The sequence below is a fragment of the Geospiza fortis genome, unplaced genomic scaffold, assembly GCF_000277835.1.
Source record: "Geospiza fortis unplaced genomic scaffold, GeoFor_1.0 scaffold201, whole genome shotgun sequence".
In the NCBI taxonomy this organism is placed as follows: Eukaryota; Metazoa; Chordata; class Aves; order Passeriformes; family Thraupidae; genus Geospiza; species Geospiza fortis.
The window spans coordinates 863,898-883,171 of record NW_005054440.1 but is presented as its reverse complement, the minus strand read 5'-3'; the positions used below and the strand labels follow the sequence as shown (position 1 = coordinate 883,171).

Genomic DNA, 19,274 nt, shown 5'->3' with positions numbered 1-19,274 from the left:
GAAAGAATCCATAAAAATGTCTTTAGCAGAGGTAGGTGGATGGGGGACGGAGGAAAGAAGTGACAATGAATTAAAACCATCATTTTATTCTGATGGTTATTACAATTTGGACGGACACTGAAATTTTTTTAAAAAGAAGAAATATGAGCAAAATTTATGCCAATTTTGCTCTCAGTGTTTTACAGGATGCCTAGCAAACTGAGATATTTTATGCAAGACCAACTGAAGTACTTTAATTTCCTTACTTCTCTTCCCACAATTCTTTGTGGCAGTCACATTCTAAACTATAAACTCAGGATGCTATATCAAGTCCAGTGGTAACTGAATTCCTCCCTTGCCTACAGGACAGGCAATGGGAAAGGAAATTTCCCAATCCCAGTGCATTACAACCTGCACTGAAGAAGCTTCCTCTAACAGGAGGAGGATAATTCAATCTTCATTGATTCAGTCTTCAATATCCTCGCCTTGACTGCTAACAGGCACGCAGATCAGTACTATTGAATTCAACAGGAATATTGAGTTTGAAAAAGTATTTAACTCATTAATAACTGTTAAAAAGAAACAGCTTGAGCTTTCACATTTCTCACTTTTTTTTTTAAAGAATTTTTGTTTGGAACATACTTGGAGCAGCAGAGTTCCAATAAAAAGCAGCATATGCCTCTTATGAAAACACTTTTATTTTAAATCTGATTAAGGGCCTTCTTCATACCCCAACAGCAGAAGTATTTAATGATCTTTTCATAATCATGTATTTTATTGTAATTTTAAAATACTACTCTTTTCTCAGATCTGCTAAGATCTGGTAGAAAATAATTATGTTCCAGACAAAGGATGATGACAATACCCAGGGAAATTATTTTAATGAACTGAAATTCATCAAAATCAACTGATGAACTCCTATTTATTTAGAATCTGTAGTCAAAAGGACTCACTAAGACAAACAGGACATGTGATCTGCATGATTTGCACATTGTGATGGATAGGAAAGCAAAGTATTATGCAAGAGTCAGAAGACTAGGCTAAAAACCTGCAACTCCTTGGTGTACAAGAATTGTTATTTCAAATTCTATTAATCATCCCACACACAGAGAAAAGTTACCAGACAATGTGAAAACACTCAATCACAAAAAACCCCTTAAAGCCTCAAGCTGACCTACTAACTATATTCAATGCCAAAATTGTACAAGTGTAAGTTCAGAATCATAGTATTATTTGGGTTGGAAAAGACCTTTCAGCTCATATAGTCCAATTGTTAACCCAGCACTGCTAAGTCCATCACTAAATCATGTCCTCAAGCGCCATGTCTACAAGTCCTTTAAATATCTCTTGGGGTGCTGACTCTACCCCTTGCCCAGGCAGCCCATTCCAGGGCTTGACAACCCTCACTGAAAAAATTCTTTCCAATATAATCTCCCCTGGTGCATCTTGAGGCCATATCCTCTTGTCATGTCACTTGACCCTGACCCAGCTACAACCTCCTTTCAGGTTATTGCTAAGAGTGATAAGGTCACCACTGAGCCTCCTTTTCTTCCAGTCACTCCTCACAGGAGTCATGCTCAACACTCTTCACCAGCTCCACTGTCCTTTCCTGGACTCATTCCAGGACTTCAATGTCTTTTCTATCATAAGGGGCCCAGAGCTGGACACAGGATTCCAGGTGTGGCCTCACCAATGCCCAGCACAGAGGCACAATTCCTGCCCTGCTCCTGCTGGCCACACCATTACTGATCCAGGCCAGGATGCCATTGGCCTTCTTGGCCACCTGGGCACAGCCTGGCTCATGTCCAGCTGCTGTCACCAGCACCCCCAGGTCCTTTCCAGCCACTCTGCCCCAGCCTGTGGAGCTGCCTGGGGTTGGTGTGACCCAAGGGCAGGACCCAGCACTGGGCCTTGTTGAACCTCACACCATGGGCCTCAGCCATGATCCAGCCTGTCCAGATCCCTCTACAGAGCCTTCCTGCCCTCCAGCAGAGCAGCACTCCCACCCAGCTTGGTGACACTTGCAAAGCGCCTGAGGGTGCACTCAATGCCCTTCATCATGAGTCATCAATGAGGGCATTAAACAAGACTGGTCCCAGTAGTGAGCCCTATGGAATAGCACAAGTGACCAGCCACCAGCTGGATATAACTCCATACACCACCACTCCTCTCTGAGTGGCCATTCAGCAACTCTTTTAACCAGCAAAGCATACGTGCATCCAAGCCACAGGCTGCCAGTTTCTCCAGGATAATGCAGTGGAAATATTTTCAAAGGCTTTACTGAAGTCCAGTTTGACAACATTTGCAGCCCTTCCCTCATCTACTAAGTGGGCTACCCTATTATACTAGGAGCTTAAGTTTGTCAAGCAGGACCTGCCTTTCACAAACCCACACTGGCTAGGCCTGATCCTCAGGTTGTCCCGCATGTGCCACGTAACAGCCCTCAGGATGACCTGCTCCATCCATATCTCGCTTACCACTGCGGTCAAGCTGACAAGCCTGGCAGTTCTCCAGATCCTCCCTTGAAACCTCTGTGTAGATGGGTGTCATACTTGCCAACCTCCAGTGAACTGGGATCTTCATGGTTAACCAGGACTGTTGTTAAATGATGGAATGTGGCTCAGGCTCTGGCTTCTTCAGTACCCGTGGATGGATGCTATGTAACCCACAGACTTGTGTGTGTGTGTGTGTGTGTGTGAGTGTGTAAGTGGTGTAGCACACTATTTCCCATTGGATCATGGGGGCTTCAACCTCCTCCTCATCCTCTCTGTCTTACAGATCAGGAGCTGGGTACTTCAAGAACAATTGGTTTTACAATTATTGCCCTTTTCACTTCAGAAAAGGCACCTCAGTCTTTTCCGTATCCTTAATACTTATTTCCTCCTGCAGTTTTGCTGGAGCACCTTCCTACTTCTCTGACAATGAAAAGCTCTGTCATTTTGCCATCACAGTGGCCCAGAGAGCCTCCAACCATCGTATTCCATAACCCACCAGTCCTCCTCTGCTCACAAACAACAGTTCCAGTAGGGGGCCCTACCTTGTTGACATCCTGACCAGCTGCGCCAGGGCGTTATCTTCCTGGAACCTCCTGGAACCTCCTCCACTGTACTGTATTTTCAGCAGGCATCTGGTAAATTGAGAATGAAGACTACCAACTGTGAGACATCTCACCTGCTCACAGACTATTTTATCTGCCTCTTCAACATTTCTTTCATCTTCCTCTTCCAACTAGCTCAGAAGTCTGCATTTACCTGACTAAGCAAGTCTGTTTTGACATGCACTAGGTTATTCTTGTAATTTCTGCTATCATTGCATAGCTTATTTCTAGACAGAACACAATTCTAGGATTCTCTTCACTCATTCCAAGCCTAGGCAGAAAATCTGAAACTGAACTCAGACACAATAAATTACTGCCAAAATTTCAGACCACCAAGCTGAAACCTCATCTGAAAGACATCTAGCTGAATTGTTGCTCTGTCTCCAGATAAACCTTGCAGTACAAGTACTGAAGCCTGTACTAAAGAAAGAGATTGGGACAAGCAGTAATTCTTTTCTGACGTGGCAGAGAACCAGTTTCAGCGGGGCAAGCACAAGCAAAGCCTCTTGGTTCTAACAAAAGGGGAAAGCTTTGTGCAGAGATCTTAGAAAGCACCTCCATGCTCAACAATAGTACTATGGTGTTCTGGAGAAGAAAAGCAACCTGAGTGGCATTACACTGATACTAGGCCTACATCTTGAATTTCAATCAGAAAAAGCAGGCACGGGTAGGCTATAATGGAGATATAAATACTATTAACATTAATATTTTTTCCTGCCAGCAGAGGACTGAAAGTAAGATTCTTACACTGGAAGATGAAAGTCTGGTTTTACTATTAATTTAACTCTTTAGCTAAGTAATTAACTATTGAATCATCAACTGACAGATGATTTCCTACGCACTTATTCTCCAATCTTCACTGTCTATAGCGCACTACACTAGACTGAGGAATATGCTTCTTCACACATCCCTGAAGAAATGCTAAATATGGGCAACACACAAATTTTACTTTCACAGATGTCTAATTAGAACTCAGACTGATGCTAACCAGTACATATTAGCAGCTTTATCAGAAATAAAAGCAATCCTCTAATCCTTTTTGACAATAGAGAGATAGCATGAGTGTTCTGGGAGTAGATTCAAATGTTCCAATGCTTTCTGTTGTCATTTTAATCCCTTTAGATGCAGTTTCACAGTTGATTTAAGACTAATCAACGTAAGTTTATTGTTTTGTGTGCTTTTTTGAAAGGACGTTTTATTTTCACCAAGACCAGTAAAATGATCTGTCTAACCCCATGGTCATAGGATCATTAGAACTATTGGATTTTCAAAAGCATTGGTAGTAAAGGGAGAACAGAACAGAAGAGTGGTACTTTTTAGTTAAACCACATTAAATACACTTAACTGTTTGTAGTAGCACATGATTTAATTGTGCAGTTAATAGCTTTTCTAAATTGCAAAATGACTAAAAAGTTCAGAACACTGGGAGAATAAAATGATTAAAAACTGAGACCACAGTATTCCAGACTACAATTTGCAAGTAGAATCTGTGCATTGCCCATCTACTATGATTTATTCACAGCAGAGAAGTGAGTATTTTAGTGTGGAAGAACATGCACAATTCTTTTTTACGTTATTCCAGACATACAATTTAGGGACATCTTCATAAAGTATTAACAGTTTAAATGAAGAATCAGACAGATAGCTCATTTACTTAGTGACTTTAAAAAAAGGCTAATGGAATTTGCTAACATTTAACTGAGATTTTGCTAGAAGTCACATTTAATATGGCATAAAAGTTGAGAATGTGACTTCCATTTAGGGTAAAATATTACATTGTGTAGTATTATGTGAATACTACAATTACCTCCAAACAGAGCTTCACACATCCACCTACTGAGTTAAAAAAAAGCTTCAATAATATCCAAAGCATGAATATAAAGTATTTTCCCACTTTGCCAGCCTTAACTCCAGCTTGTATTGAAAAAATGATTCAAATATTTGCATTCCTTCGTTAGGTATAAATGATTTGAAGCTACAAATTTCATTTTCTTTCCTCAGTTTCATATGGAAATATCACAGCTTTCTTTTCATGCCTGTAGCAAAATCTTTGGCAAACAAGATTATCACTATCTGCCAGAGACCTTTCTAATATTTCCAAGAACTGTTCTTAAGTGAGTTTTGGATAAGCTAGATTTTGAAAGTAAGAATAATTTTGGTACTAGTCACTATTTGGTGACTGACTGCAGTACCACAAACTACTTTACTCCACCAAGATTAGTATTCACCTGCTGAATGAAAAACAGTTTCCTTGAAAAGGGAAAATGGAGGATAATCTATGAATGGTTTGCTACTTAAAGCATTAATGCATTACATAAGATAGAGCTGAAATTTTCATGCTGTACATGAACATGCCTACCTAAATCCTTCCACATGCTTTATAGATGAGTTTCAGAACACCAGAACAGACCTGTTGCTGCTCAGTAGATTAGCTGTGAGAAGTTTCTGACAGAAGACCAGACCTCAACCAATCACACTTGTTAACAGACACATGCTAGTAGAAGTATTCATCTTCTCCACAACAGCAAAACCTTGAATATGATTCAGATTTCTCAGCAGATATAAAGGCTGACAAGAATTGTTAAGAGTTCTTAAAAAAAGGCAGAACCTCACATGATAAAAACACTTGAGACAGTAGAGAAAGTAAAGTGTAACCAACATAATTTGCAGCCTGGCCGGAGAGAGGCTTTAGAAGGCACAAGCAAAGTTTGGTAAGTTTGGCTTATTAAGCCAAAAGGAGTTGAAGAGATAAAGAATAAAGGGACCAGATCCTCTGCTCCATAAGTAATAGTTTTCTTTCAAGTACTAAACAGCCAGCAAAAAGTATACTGACTCATTCTGAGGTAAGCTGCAATTTATAACCAGTTGCACGATAAAGACTTGTGCTACTGTGAATGGCCTGACAGAACATAGTAACGACTCTGATGTCCCTGTAGAAGTAGGGAAGTATTTCAAATGCCTAAGTGTAAGCCTCTAGTGCCACTTTATGCTCCCTTGAACATGAAAAAAAATCTGCATGGATCTGGGAAGACTCTGAAAGTATGGAGCCTACAGGAAACCCTTAAAAACTGAAGACATCTGAAGACAATTAAAGACAAGGGCATCTTGTAGCATTTTGAACAACACTGGACACCCAGACATATTACAGAATTATCATATCCTAGTCTGTCTAAAGGTTAAAATTTTCAGATACTTACCCTTCCATAGGACAAAACTATCCAGTAATACTCAAAATATTTTCCTGTTTAAAAATAGTTACTGAAATATTTTCTTGTTACATTGAAAGAAAACAATTTTCAACACCAAACAAACTCCTGATGCTTATGTGTTAAGAACCATTGGAAAGGAACAGGCTGGGGATTACAAGACAAATAAGAAACACCGAGTCACAGAACCAGGATGCAGGATGTTACAGAAATGATTACAAACCATGCCTATTCCTGAATGGACAGAAAGCTAATGTCTTTGCTTTCACTAGACCAGAACAGTGTGTTCTGTGTGGTCTTGGACACAATGCATTTACAACTTTCAGCAACAAAGTTACTTAAAAGTGAATAAGAATTTTAGAAACTTAACTTATCACTTCTACCTCACAGAATATAAAAATATTCAGGTAATGAACTAGTGGTCTGGGATATGACATATCTTTTATCAAGGAAGAAATTTGTAAGAAGGCTTCCTGAACAAACAGCCAGTCATTGGACCTCCAGAAATCAATGATCAAGAAGTGCACAATATAAATAATAACACACAGCCTATATTATATATACAAAATATCAATACAAAATTACCACATTACCTAACATTGCATTCTGTCCTGTTGCTCCTTCCTATGCAAGCCTAAAAGCATTTTCACTTAGGTGAACAATAGAATGAAGAATCAATACAGACTGCAAGATCACAGTTATATTACTCTGATTTCCTTATACATTATAATTTTTACTTCAATTATAACTACAATCTATTAATTACCATTTGGATAAAGAGGTCAGAAGTAAAACCTAAGGATTCAGCTGGACTTGTAGAATTATGCAGATCTGAAGCCACTGAAACAGACTTGAACTTAAAACAGTACCCTCTTTCAAGGACCACTTTATAGATTACAACTCTATTCAAACTACTGTAATAGAATTGTACAGAAAATGTAATATATTAACACAATTACATAGAAGATACAATATAATTCCAGTAAAGTACAATGGAAACTTTAACTTTACTTTTGAGGTTTTGATAAGAGATTTGCATGCTTTTGTGGATTCCACACATTTGTGGATTTTAAGAGTTGAGTTATACAAAGAGATAAACATGCTTTCAGTTAATAAAAATTGAAGTATTAATGGAAATTCCATGGGCAACTTCAAGGCCTTTTTCACTAAACGGACTTGTATTTCAAGCCAGCTTACCTTGTGATATTAACCTCTGGAGTTCTGTATTTCATACCCAGCAAAACATTTTTATATTTCTTAAGAAAAGCTAAATTTTATTGCAGCTAAGGACACACAATAAAATTCTACTAGTTTCAGAAAATTTAATTTGCAATTCAAAAAAATTTTCTCTACAAAAACCTTCCTATTTTTAAAAATAGTGAGTTTTGATACTTAAGCTACACAAAGGAACTAAGATACCTACTCAGTCAAACTAAGGCAGGTGAAATTTAACATTAAAAGTATTTTCATTTACATCATTCTTAGTTTCCCTCAGCATATATAAAAGTTACATGGTCAACAATATAAAAATCAAGTTTTATTTGTAGTTTACTAATAATATTATAATGTATACAATACTCTGTATAATCCCAGTTCAGATGAGCATGTTTACTTCATTCTAATAAAAGCCCCACAATTTTTTGAAACAATATGAGTATGTAAACACATTCATTACCTGAAAAACTCTTAAAATACTTCAACTCAGCCTTGCAGAGGCTTTTAAAAACTCACTTAGCTAATAACATAATTTCCAAATATAAACTTGAAAAGGTAATGGAATAAAAGCTTAATGAAAACTAAAAAAAAAAAAAACCATAAACATCCTTAAGAAGATCCATATTCACAAAAATTTTATAGTACACCTCTGAGACAAGAGCATCACATGCATGGAAGCAGGGGTCTAAGGACCATTGAACATTAATTTTTTGCCAGTATATCATAACTACAGTAACATCTCTGCTAAGTAATTTCATAGCAAACTTATGTGAAAACTGAAGGAGTGCTCATTCTCATTTCTCTAAGAAGTAGCAATTAAGCCTAGGACTGGCATCTAAAAAGAGCGGCTAAGACTTAAATATGCTGCAGTAATGAACATCTTTCTTCAGCAACCTCAAATGTGCAACTGGCGTTGTAATAGTCTTGTGACACTTGCAGATAGAACCAAAACAATACATTATCATTTTTAGATCACTTTCATTTATTCAAAACTATTTCATACTCAAAACAGAAGTGAGACATAAAACAGCTTAGTCTTACCAAGGAAAAAGCCCTTCCTCCCTTTGGGGAAAAGGCACAATGACAATGAAAAGACCAACAGACGCAAAGCAAAGAACAGAAAAAATATTTAGTGCACAAGAAAAGAGGAAGAAAGTACAAGAATGAACAGGAAGGGATAAATTAAACATTGCAGAATCAACCTAAGAAGGAGGAAAGGTGAAGGGAAGAAAAAGCACAGCATTTGCTTCTATCTAAAAGTTCACTTCTTTTTACTCTCAAATACAAAAATTAAAGTGGAATTTGGAATTTTTATTCAGATGTTTGGTTAAATGTTTGACCTGTTTTTCAGGTTAAAATTTAATATCAATTTATGTATCTGAAAAGGCAGTATAAGACATCAAGATAGCAAGCAAATGTGAACCAACTGCCAAGCAAAAATATTCTTCCACAGTGCTGTAAAGTAAGTGAACCACAAAGAAAACCAGTTAATTGTTTGTTAGTTTGGGACTGCAACCAGGAGAAGGGTACTACATGCTCTAGAATTAGTAGTCACCACATCTCATGACTTATAGACAGGGTATGCAAGGACAGGGATGATTCCAGAGCTTCAGAACTCCACATCACTCATGCTGCAGTTCTTGTACAGAGCTGCAACTGCTCCCAGTGCTCTGTTGTAGTCGAGACAGACACACGACACGACACTCAAGGCTCATGAGGCAATAGCAAATTTTACAGAGCGCGGTTCCCTTTATGCAGCCCTCAAAAGCCTGCCCAGCTTGTCCTGACCAGCTGAATTTGGCTGCCAGCCAGCTAACTGGCCAACAGCTGTCTGCATCCCTAATGGCCAAGACTGGCTGAGCACTAATCAGGGTTATCCATGACTGTGAGGCCTCCAGGCCAGCTGTTAGCCACCACTGCATTTCTCCTTTGCTACTGTTCTGAGTACGCACTCCACTTACATCACCATGTATACGTCTTAAAGCAACTCAACTGTCTTTCCTCTCAGAAAAAGATACATGATTCTAAAAGGTAAAGTCAGTGAGAACATTTCCCATACATGAAAACATATTCAAACATTTTTTTTCGTTTTCATGTAGCTTCAGGATTGTTTACAGCTACTAAAATGTTTTCCAATATTTAAATGATATCAGGACTACAACATAGCTCAATATGTTAATTAGGATACTCAAATTTTTAAAACACAAAATAATCCTAAATTGTTGAAGAATGATAACGTGATAACTGTACTTGTATTTAGATTGGCAGTCTGAAAGGTGTCAGTTTGCTACCCTTACCAGAGAGTCTGACATATTCATCTAAACATCATCAATAGCCATTAAATCCTGCATTACAGATTTTTTTTCCCCTTCACTATAAATAAGTATGCAATGCCTAAGTAAGCAAAGAAGCTGAAAGCATCTTAAAACATCTGCTGATTTACATGAGTGGTATTCTCACACTAACAACTGGTGGTGTATGTATTCTATTGATAAACAGATATGCTGCTTTAATTCAAGCCTCAGTTACCCCCGCACTTCTTGGTACACGGTACTGGCACTTTCCCAACAATAAAGTGCAACAGACTTGTGCGTACACTATCAAAGAGAAGAATGATCCAGATAATTTGAATTTTTTTCACATTTACTATACCCCATGGTCCTTTAGAGAGCTGCCACAACCAGTCAATAATTCTACCTGATATTACAAACAGAAGTGTACAGGCTCAGATTCAGGAACCTAAAGCTTTCTCAGAGCAGAGGTCTGACTTCACACACATGTTCCTCACACAGCAGATAAAGGTTTTTTTTCACAAAGTAGCGAAACAAGTTTATTTTAAAATTCTTCTAATTATCCAGAGAAAATCTCGGTACAATTATGAAAAGGAATTAACAATTAACAAAAATTACTACACAGAGAGGTAATATTTTACAGATGCCCAGAACAAAATTCACGAGTACTCTGGCATCCAAGAAGGCCTCAAAGTAATCTAACACAGAGTTCATTTCATACAGTTTAGATAATTTTCTATGACCAAGTAGCATTTAAAGGACCAGAATTAAAGCTAGAAACTTTAGTTGCTCATAAGATAATGGGGATCTGCCACATCTAATATTTAAATTAAAAATTATTAGCAGTTACACAGTTGATACTTAAGATTTCTGTAAAAAATATTTCTTTCCTTCTAATTAATTTTTGTTTCCCTAAGTCAGAGAAAATTACCTAGACAGAGATAAAACCAATTTTAACAACTTATTTGCAACAGATGGCTAGAATGCCTCTTATCCTGTATAGACATAATAAAAAGAAACTCAGCCTGAGTCAAGAAGATGAGACTACAGTACTGCATGGAAACATGGAAACTTTGCTGGTCAAATTTGTAGAAAAACAAAGGGTTCCTTTCTTAGTTTGAGTTGATACACATGTTCTAGAGAACCTGCCTAGTGAGATTCTACTCACTGCTGCTGTTCCTGCAACTCTGTCATGGGACTAACAGAAACCACAGCAATACATTCTGCTGCAAAGACAAATGTCATTTTTATCTGCAGATTATACTTCTGTTACACCAATAGTAAGTGCTGAGCAGCCATAAAGCAAAACAAATCAGGAAATTAATATGCCCAAAATTTAACCCTCTTGTCAGCTTTTCTTCTGCTGGAAGAGTTTTTTTTATCCAAACTTTCCACAATCAGCTTGAGGTAGTTTTTTTTTGTTAAAAATCTATGCACTAAATTATTCTCATCTTACTAAGTAGGACACACAAAAGGAAAAAATAAAATTGATGTGGCAGTAAAATAGCTAGCTAGTCCATTTTATGCCCCAAACACTTCACTAAATATCTTCAAATAAGTGAATCTTACATTAAACATTAACCCCCCCTGGTGCATATCTAAAAGAAGCCAGTCAGAGAGTACCGCAGTCTGATAAAAAGGGAAACAGTAACTGAATCCAGACAGCCCCAATTCACACTGAAGATTCTAATGGATATATTAAAAAAGGAAGAAATAAGCAACATAAGACAACTTCACTGTAAACTAGTTTTCCTAATTTAATGTTTTGCTCTTAGCAGCCAGTTTATGGTCAAGAGAGTTCTCTAGTCTCACAATCTTTTAGGGCAGGGGAAAAAATAAAATAAAATTTAAAACCCAGCAAGAATATCACCTGGTATATCTACAAAGAAACTTCACTGAGATGACACGTTAAATAAGTAATACATACCATATCATAGTTAATTTTATCCTTAAAGATTGAATGCTATTCTGTGTATTTCTCAAATACGCATCTATGCCTCCTTACTGCAGAAGACCACAATAAAACTTGTAGGTCCCCTACTGAGTTGGAAAACAAAAGAAGGAAAAGGCATATTCAGGCTGATTGATTATTAAATTATGATACGCATACAAAATACTTTTAAAGTATTTTAAAGTGTTTAATTTTTACTGCTTTATCTATGTAACCTAGTTAACTGGAGGCTATTACCCTGAATACACCCCTCATTTCTGTTCTCAGCTTCTATGCAGGGGATTTAGAAGTTTTACTAAGCTCTGCAGTAAACCAGCAGAACTGATTCAGAATGCTCATTACTGTTAACAAATTCTACAGAAGTAAAGGATAGACACTATTTTCCGTGTGCTGTGCTTGAAGCTTTATCATTCAAAATTACCATTCCCTCAAAGCAAACCCCAACACAGAGAACAAGAAAAAAATAAAACATCTAAAGCAGTTTTAGATACTGCTCAGCTGTCTGAAGCAGCCATTAGACACTGAATTCAATCACACAAAACCATGACCTTTATGGCATACGCTAAGAACTCATAACTAAAAGATTCTGAGAAAATACTGCAAGAGCAGGAAACATAAAACATTTAACAAGAGACAAAGAGATCACAGAACAGCTGAGGACAGAAGGGACCTCAATATTTTGTCAGAACAATCAAGCAAAATAAATATTTTCAATCTGTTTCTTCCTCTAATTACTGAGAGCTGGGTTACTTTCCATGATTCATGCTTTTAGATACATAGACATTCAAATATTTCATGTTTTTCTCAAAGAAGTCCTTATTCTTTCAGATTGTTTTCTTCATGCTTAATTTCCCCTTCAATCCCTCCCAGTCCAACAATTATGCCAAATTCTGAGCACTTTAAACTGAGCAATACTTCAATAAATAATCCTAAAATATAAGCCTGAGATATCAGGAACTTCATAATGACTGAAGCCCATGATAAATCTGAATTCACCATTCTTTTCCAATCCTTAATGAACACCAAGAAAGTTTATTTATGTAATCTTCAATTGTCTGAAATGAAGCTGAATGGCCCTGAGAGGCACACTTGTTTTGCAAGACTGCAGCTCCTAGATCCATCTTGCTCTATACAAAGACTGTTGAAACTTCTGATCAAGTCAACTGTTTTCAGAAGTTGCCCTCCCAAATATCACACAAGTTTGGTGGTAAGTCTGTGTACCAGGACAGCTGAAGTAGTTCCTACCTCCTGATCTCCTTGTAAAAACAGGGATGGCTGAACAGCTTGAAAACCAGTTCCTGAACTGCTAGACTTCAACACAATGTATTCATGAAAACTACCAACAACATTATTTTACCCATCTTTATTTATTAGAATGCAAGCTGTTATGGTTCAGGAGGTATTTACAAACAGCTTGGCAGTCCCAACAACCTCTGCAACAAGAGCAGGACAAACCATTTAAGCTAAAGTGCATCACAGTTTTATCTGCTATCAAGTGTTTTACTTCCCAGAAAACCTGGAATTGTTCTTAGCTGGTTTTAGTCTCAAGCAGGTATTTTTACTCCAGAATAGAAGCATCTTGTCTCCTTTCAGCTAACACATGTTAAAGCAGAATACATACAGCTCATATGGAAAAAAGGTTATTCTGAAATGGCTATTTGCATGTAACTACCCAAATAGCACCCCCAAGTATTTTAAGACAAATAGGATAAACCAAGGACATTCTTCCTTACTTCATTTACAATTAGAATTAAAAATTATACTCTTCGAAGGAGCTAGAAATAGGAGTAAAAATCTAAGTATTCTTGGTTAATGGGTAATTGCAACAATTTAAAGCAGATTACTTAAAAGAAGATCTTTCTCCATAACTGGTAAGTATTCAAAAATTTTCTTTTAGATTTCTAAATGCTCAAGAAATCAGTTCCAAACATTACACCATTACTTGTTAGGAATTAGCTTAACTGAAACAAAAGCAACATATGCTCCTCAAAAAGTAAAGGAAAATTTTACTGAATAAAAATGCAAATATGCATTTTAGCAGCCTTGAATTTATTAATCTGATAGGTTTAATTTCCATTTTCCTGCATCAGCTTTATTTATAAAGTGTCGTGCCCTATAAATATGCTGTTATTTTCTATAGTCAAGCACCCTCTTAACAAATCTTCTCATTAATATGTAAATTTAAAGTCAATCGGTCTTCTCCCTGACAGCGCCATGAATTCCTAGTGCACTGTATAATCGGCTTTGACTTGGCATCCACAATTTATCATCAAAGATGTCAGTTAGAAAAATTATGGAAAATGCACTGCAATTGATATGACTGCAATCTACTTTGTCAACACTTAATTGTTCCTCAAATCATACATTTACATATAAACAGCCTAAATACTGATCCATAATGATGCAAATAAACTAAATTAAAAATCTCTTCTACTGCACAAGATGGCCTGTTGTATGATGAGTTCATTTAAGAATGTATTGACAAAGGCATGCATTTCAACCAGCACCACTAAAAAAATCTGCTAATTAAATTGCTGAGTAGGTAGACAAACTAAATTTTACACTGAAGATCTTGAAAGTGAAAACAAAGTGTTATTAATACTATACTACTGATGACTAATTCAAGGTTGGCACAGGCAGTATTTTCACACAAATCTTTCCCATTCCTAGAGCAGCAACTGTTATCCATCCAGTTTCAGTGAAAAAAGATTTAGTCTTAAAGCAACCAAACTATCAAGAACTCCAACCTCTCAATCAAAGACAGGAGGCCATTCTCCTCTTCAACTTTCCTTTTGTCCAATTACAGACTAAAACTGTAATGTGGGACTAAAGCTCAAGGTAAAGCAGATTATCAATTTTGAGTCTCTCTAAATGTCAGAGAGAAGAATGCAAGTTGCCTTCTTCCAATAATCAACATGTAATAATCACTGCCTCAAGGACAGTAGGAAAACATAACTTAAATGTCTTATTATCTAAAAATACTTTCCTTATTTTAAGCAATGTTATGGGAAGATGTGTTCTTACAACCAATTTACTTTTCACAAAAAAGGAAAAAGGGTGTTTCAGAATCTAACTAGTAGCCCATACATATGATTCTACTTCAGATTTCTATTTTTGCTATATTCATTATAATCCCTGTTTTTTAAGAAGTTAATATAATCATAAACTAAATCAGGCTGAACTGTTTGTCCAAATATATTGCCATATAATTATTTTCACACAATAAATTACACATATTTTAACACGGAATGGCACTGCACTTCCAGTTTCTTCCCAGGCAAAGGATATTAAAAGACAGTTTAAAAGAACTCAATGATAGAGTGATAGTTGGTGTCATTCCCTATTCCAATGCTGAAAAAAGGAATCTTAAAAAAATTGTTAATGTGCTACTTATAAATGACAATAATCTGCACTAAAATGTACATTTTTAAACATGAATGAGTTTCCAATTAAATGGTAAAACTTAACACTAGTAACATCCCCAAGCCTTTAATAAACACAAACAATCAGACTTGTAGAGCAATTTTAAACAGTTCTTTCCAGAAGTAATCTTTTAATTTAAATTGTTATTCCAAGTTAGATCTCTACTGAAACAATGTTAACAGCATACAATTCTTGAGCTGTGCCCTTTTTACTGTAAGAAGTGACAGAATTTGTGTCATGAGCAACCTCATTTTATAATTTTTTTGAAGTATACTCATATTTACACAATATAAATTAAAATAATCACCTCATTTTTTACATTTCACATTTTAAATACATATGTTCAAGTCTTCACACAGTGCCTCAGCACATTAACAAAGCCTAAACAAGTAGTGTAATGTTTGTTATGCAGTGATACTGGGTATCTCCAATATAAGTAGAGTCTACCCAGTTTCAGCATAGAATGGTAAACATTTCTGAGTTGGACTCATGTAAAATTGTCTAAAGCAAAAAGCAACATGGCTCAAAGAACCACAGAAAAAGGAATCTCTCTGCTACCCACAGATGTGTCACGGGTAAATAAGAAAAAGTTACACTCTGGAAGGAGAATTCTGAGGCTCTGAAAAAAGGTAGATGCCTTGTGTTAGTGAAATTTTAGAGAGATGACTTGTGTATTTGATCTCTGCTTTTACTGAAGTCTCCAAAGAAATGCATCTTAAAAGACTAAGCAAATCCAACAATGGAAATAATTCAGAATGCAGGCTCACAACAGTAATTTAAGAAGTCATAAACTTACCTTCCATGGACTTAAAAACTGCGTACGCGCATACCGAGTTAACATGTGGATTATAACAACTTGACCCCACTCTTCCACATCAACCAGCAAGTTACAGAGCTTTCGGTAGTTCTTGTGAATCAGATCTATTCTATCTGGACACACTTCCTCAAACGCCATCACCACGCTCCCAGCTACCAGCTAGAAAACAAAATATAATCCAGAAGGTCAGTATTAGGTATACAGTTAGACCACAACTGAGAATCAGAATTAATACTAGCAATTATCAGCAATTTCAAATTATTTCTATTCAGCAAAAACAAACAAAACAACAACAACAACAAAAAAGTAAACCCACAGAAATGGTATCTTATTTAAAATAGAATTGGGGTAAGGTTATTAGAACAGAGAAAACACTTGCTGTTTCTATTGCAGACATAAATCTTAGCTCCCAGTCCTGAAGACACAGTGCAATGTAAGCATAAATTTTTTTTCTTACAGATTTAGCTTCCAAATAAATTAACAGAGAACTTGCAATTAACTCAGAAGTAACAGGAAACAACAAGAAGTAAAACATATGCCCAGCAACATCTTTTGGGATTCTGTCAGCACTGGCCTGGTCAAAGTAAAGAAGAACTGGGCCAAGCTCCCTGGGCATTACTGGAATTCAAACTTCCCTCTCAATATGGCAAAATTAACTGTCACAGAAAATTTTATATTTAGAGTTTCATGAACACACTCCTCCCCCCCTGCCCCGCAAATAATTTCTGTCTGTTGTTTAGCCCTTCCTTAACAGTTACATAATGGAAGGAATGCATCATTTATATCCTGCTATGTTCTCACAATTTTTTGCCTTCATAAGAAACCACTCTTTATTCAGGCATAAAGATCATCATGCTATGACTACAAAACAGCTTTGTTTTTATGAGAAAATTAAATACATTATCAACATTCTAACACCTCAATGATTACTGAAATCTTCTGCCTGGGTATTTTCTTTTAAAATAATGGGAGGAAATACATATTGGAGTTCCAGTTAAAATTCTGTCAGCAGGTGACTTTAACTGCAAGAAAAGATCGAAAGCTGACCATGCCTTATAAGGACATATAATTGTGTGCCTAAGATTAGTGTTCTTTCTTTTCTAATTGCTTTAATTAAGATTTGTTTTGTGTCAGAGTACATGTTAAGCCAAATAACTAAAATGATGATACTTTATATGAAGCAGCTGATATGTATGCAGTTAGCATGCATGCAGTATAGCCTTCTGGCAGCAAATTAATGTCATATTCTATCTGAGCACTAGGGATCTGCATTTCAACCTCTATAATTTCCCCAATGACTTAAAGTAAGCAATTAAATAGAAGTGCAGTTTATTGAAATGGTACTTTTTGAGAAATATTAAATACAATGATATTCATATGTTACATTTTTCTCCCTGTATTTGGCTGACATGTGGTTCATTAGTATGCGCTCAATACTACAATTGAAAGAAAACAGCTCAGAAGATAGTCTTGCTATTATGCTAAACAAGTCTCAGGCTCTGTGGGGATTTTATGAATTACAAATAAGAATAAACGTGAAGTTGCATTTATTGTCTCCAGCCTCATCCACATACTGGTACCTGCTGGTCCCAACAAGAATGCAACTCATTCCAGGGAACAAAATCTGATTATCTGATAGCGCTAAATACGCTTTATCATCTAAAATAATTTGCTGTATCATATAAACAAAAGCTCTTTTTTATCTGTTGTTGTACTAAACTTTCTTCTTAATAATAGGTTACTGATGCAGCACATCTGTAATTAAAAATTGTGGAGAGTTGGTGCTGAGGTGGGTGTTCAAAGCTCAGCAGAAAGGCAGTGGTTAATCCCAGACCTGTCCTGAGGAGGTATTCATTTATGCCACAGAAGCTGTGAAGCTCTCCCACCGTAAAAGTCCTTTTATCAGAATGCAGAACTCTGAACTACAGTTAAAGTCAGCTTGCAGAGGACAATATGACAGACTTGAAGTTTTAGAAGAAAGAGATACTACTTTAAGACCACAGAGAGAGACTCTTTGTAGGTTACTGGTTCACAGAGATGAGAGATTGATACATATCAGTTTACGACTATCATAACAGTCTCAGTCTAATGGTTAAAAATACCCTTTTAGGTTCATAGGTGAAGGTCGACACAGATTTCCAACAGTAATTCTAAAGAGAGCACCCTTGCCTTTTACTACTAGTAGTTCAGTACACACATTTTGCTGTATTTCTTTTTCATCTGGATATGATTTAGCTTGAAAGCTGACAAAAAATACATACAACACTAATTCATATAATTTAAAACTGAGAATATATCCTGTAAACACTGCTGGCTTTTTAAAAGCTCAGTTACTATAAATAAAATAAAACAACTTAATACAAAGAAAGAGTCAAAATGGAATACAGGAATTTGAAAAAATTACTTATTTCAAATTACATCTATCTCCTACTCAAGTTTATATTGACCATGCAGTCACTTGTGAACACTTAAAAGACGTTAGTAAAAAAATTGAACCTATGCAATGAAATGAAAGAGGCGCACTGGATAAACAAGCATTTTATTCCTGTGGCAAGTCCCTAGATTTATAAGTTAATATAGGAATTACCATTCATCATGACATTACTAAGATCATGCCTCTCTCCCCATTGTTGTATTTTCTAAAATTTGGCTTTTCATTTGAAAGTGGAAAAAAAAGTAAGAATGTGACAGACTGAAAATGCACTGGTAACAAGCAGATTTCTCTTAGAAAATTTCCTACGACTTTCTTAATAAGAGGTTATCTTCTAGCCTACACTGTTTCCCCTATAGTATGATCCTACTATATATCTAAACATCAGTGGAACAGCTAATAATCTTTGTTTATTAAATGCTCAACATTCCATAAAAGTATTTAAAATTAAAACAAAATGATTCAATCAGAATATAAAACCAAAAAATATCAGTTTCTAAAAAACAGTCAGTTAATTTCCATCTCACTGTGTCAATAGTAGCTTTTTGTATAAGGAGAAAATATAAATCACTCCAACAAAACTAGCAATGAGCTCATCAAATTCAAATGCTGCTTTCCATTTATGTATTTTTTTATATTAAAGCAATAAACATGGTTCATTTGTCTTCCACTAGGTGCCACATTTTTCTGTGCTGTTGCTATGAACTTCAGCCATTAGCTGTGCTCCAAGGTAAACTATATGAACCATCAACAAAAGTGACACTCAATCTATGGAGTTCATATTTTCTCCAGATTATCTATGCTAGTTGACAAGCTGGTAATGAAAAAAATCACACTAAGCAAATGGTTTCTCTAATAACAATA

General features: G+C 36.2%; 1 protein-coding gene across 1 annotated transcript in view; it reads right to left on the bottom strand.

Annotated features, from left to right (window-relative positions):
• The window catches only part of AP3B1 (adaptor related protein complex 3 subunit beta 1), a 139,670-nt gene that overhangs the window by 97,997 nt on the left and 22,399 nt on the right, over window positions 1–19,274 (bottom strand). Inside the window, exon 6 of the mRNA XM_031062180.1 lies at window positions 15,959–16,138. Within this exon, the coding sequence (XP_030918040.1) occupies window positions 15,959–16,138 (180 nt within the window). The remainder of the gene's footprint in view (window positions 1–15,958; window positions 16,139–19,274) is intronic.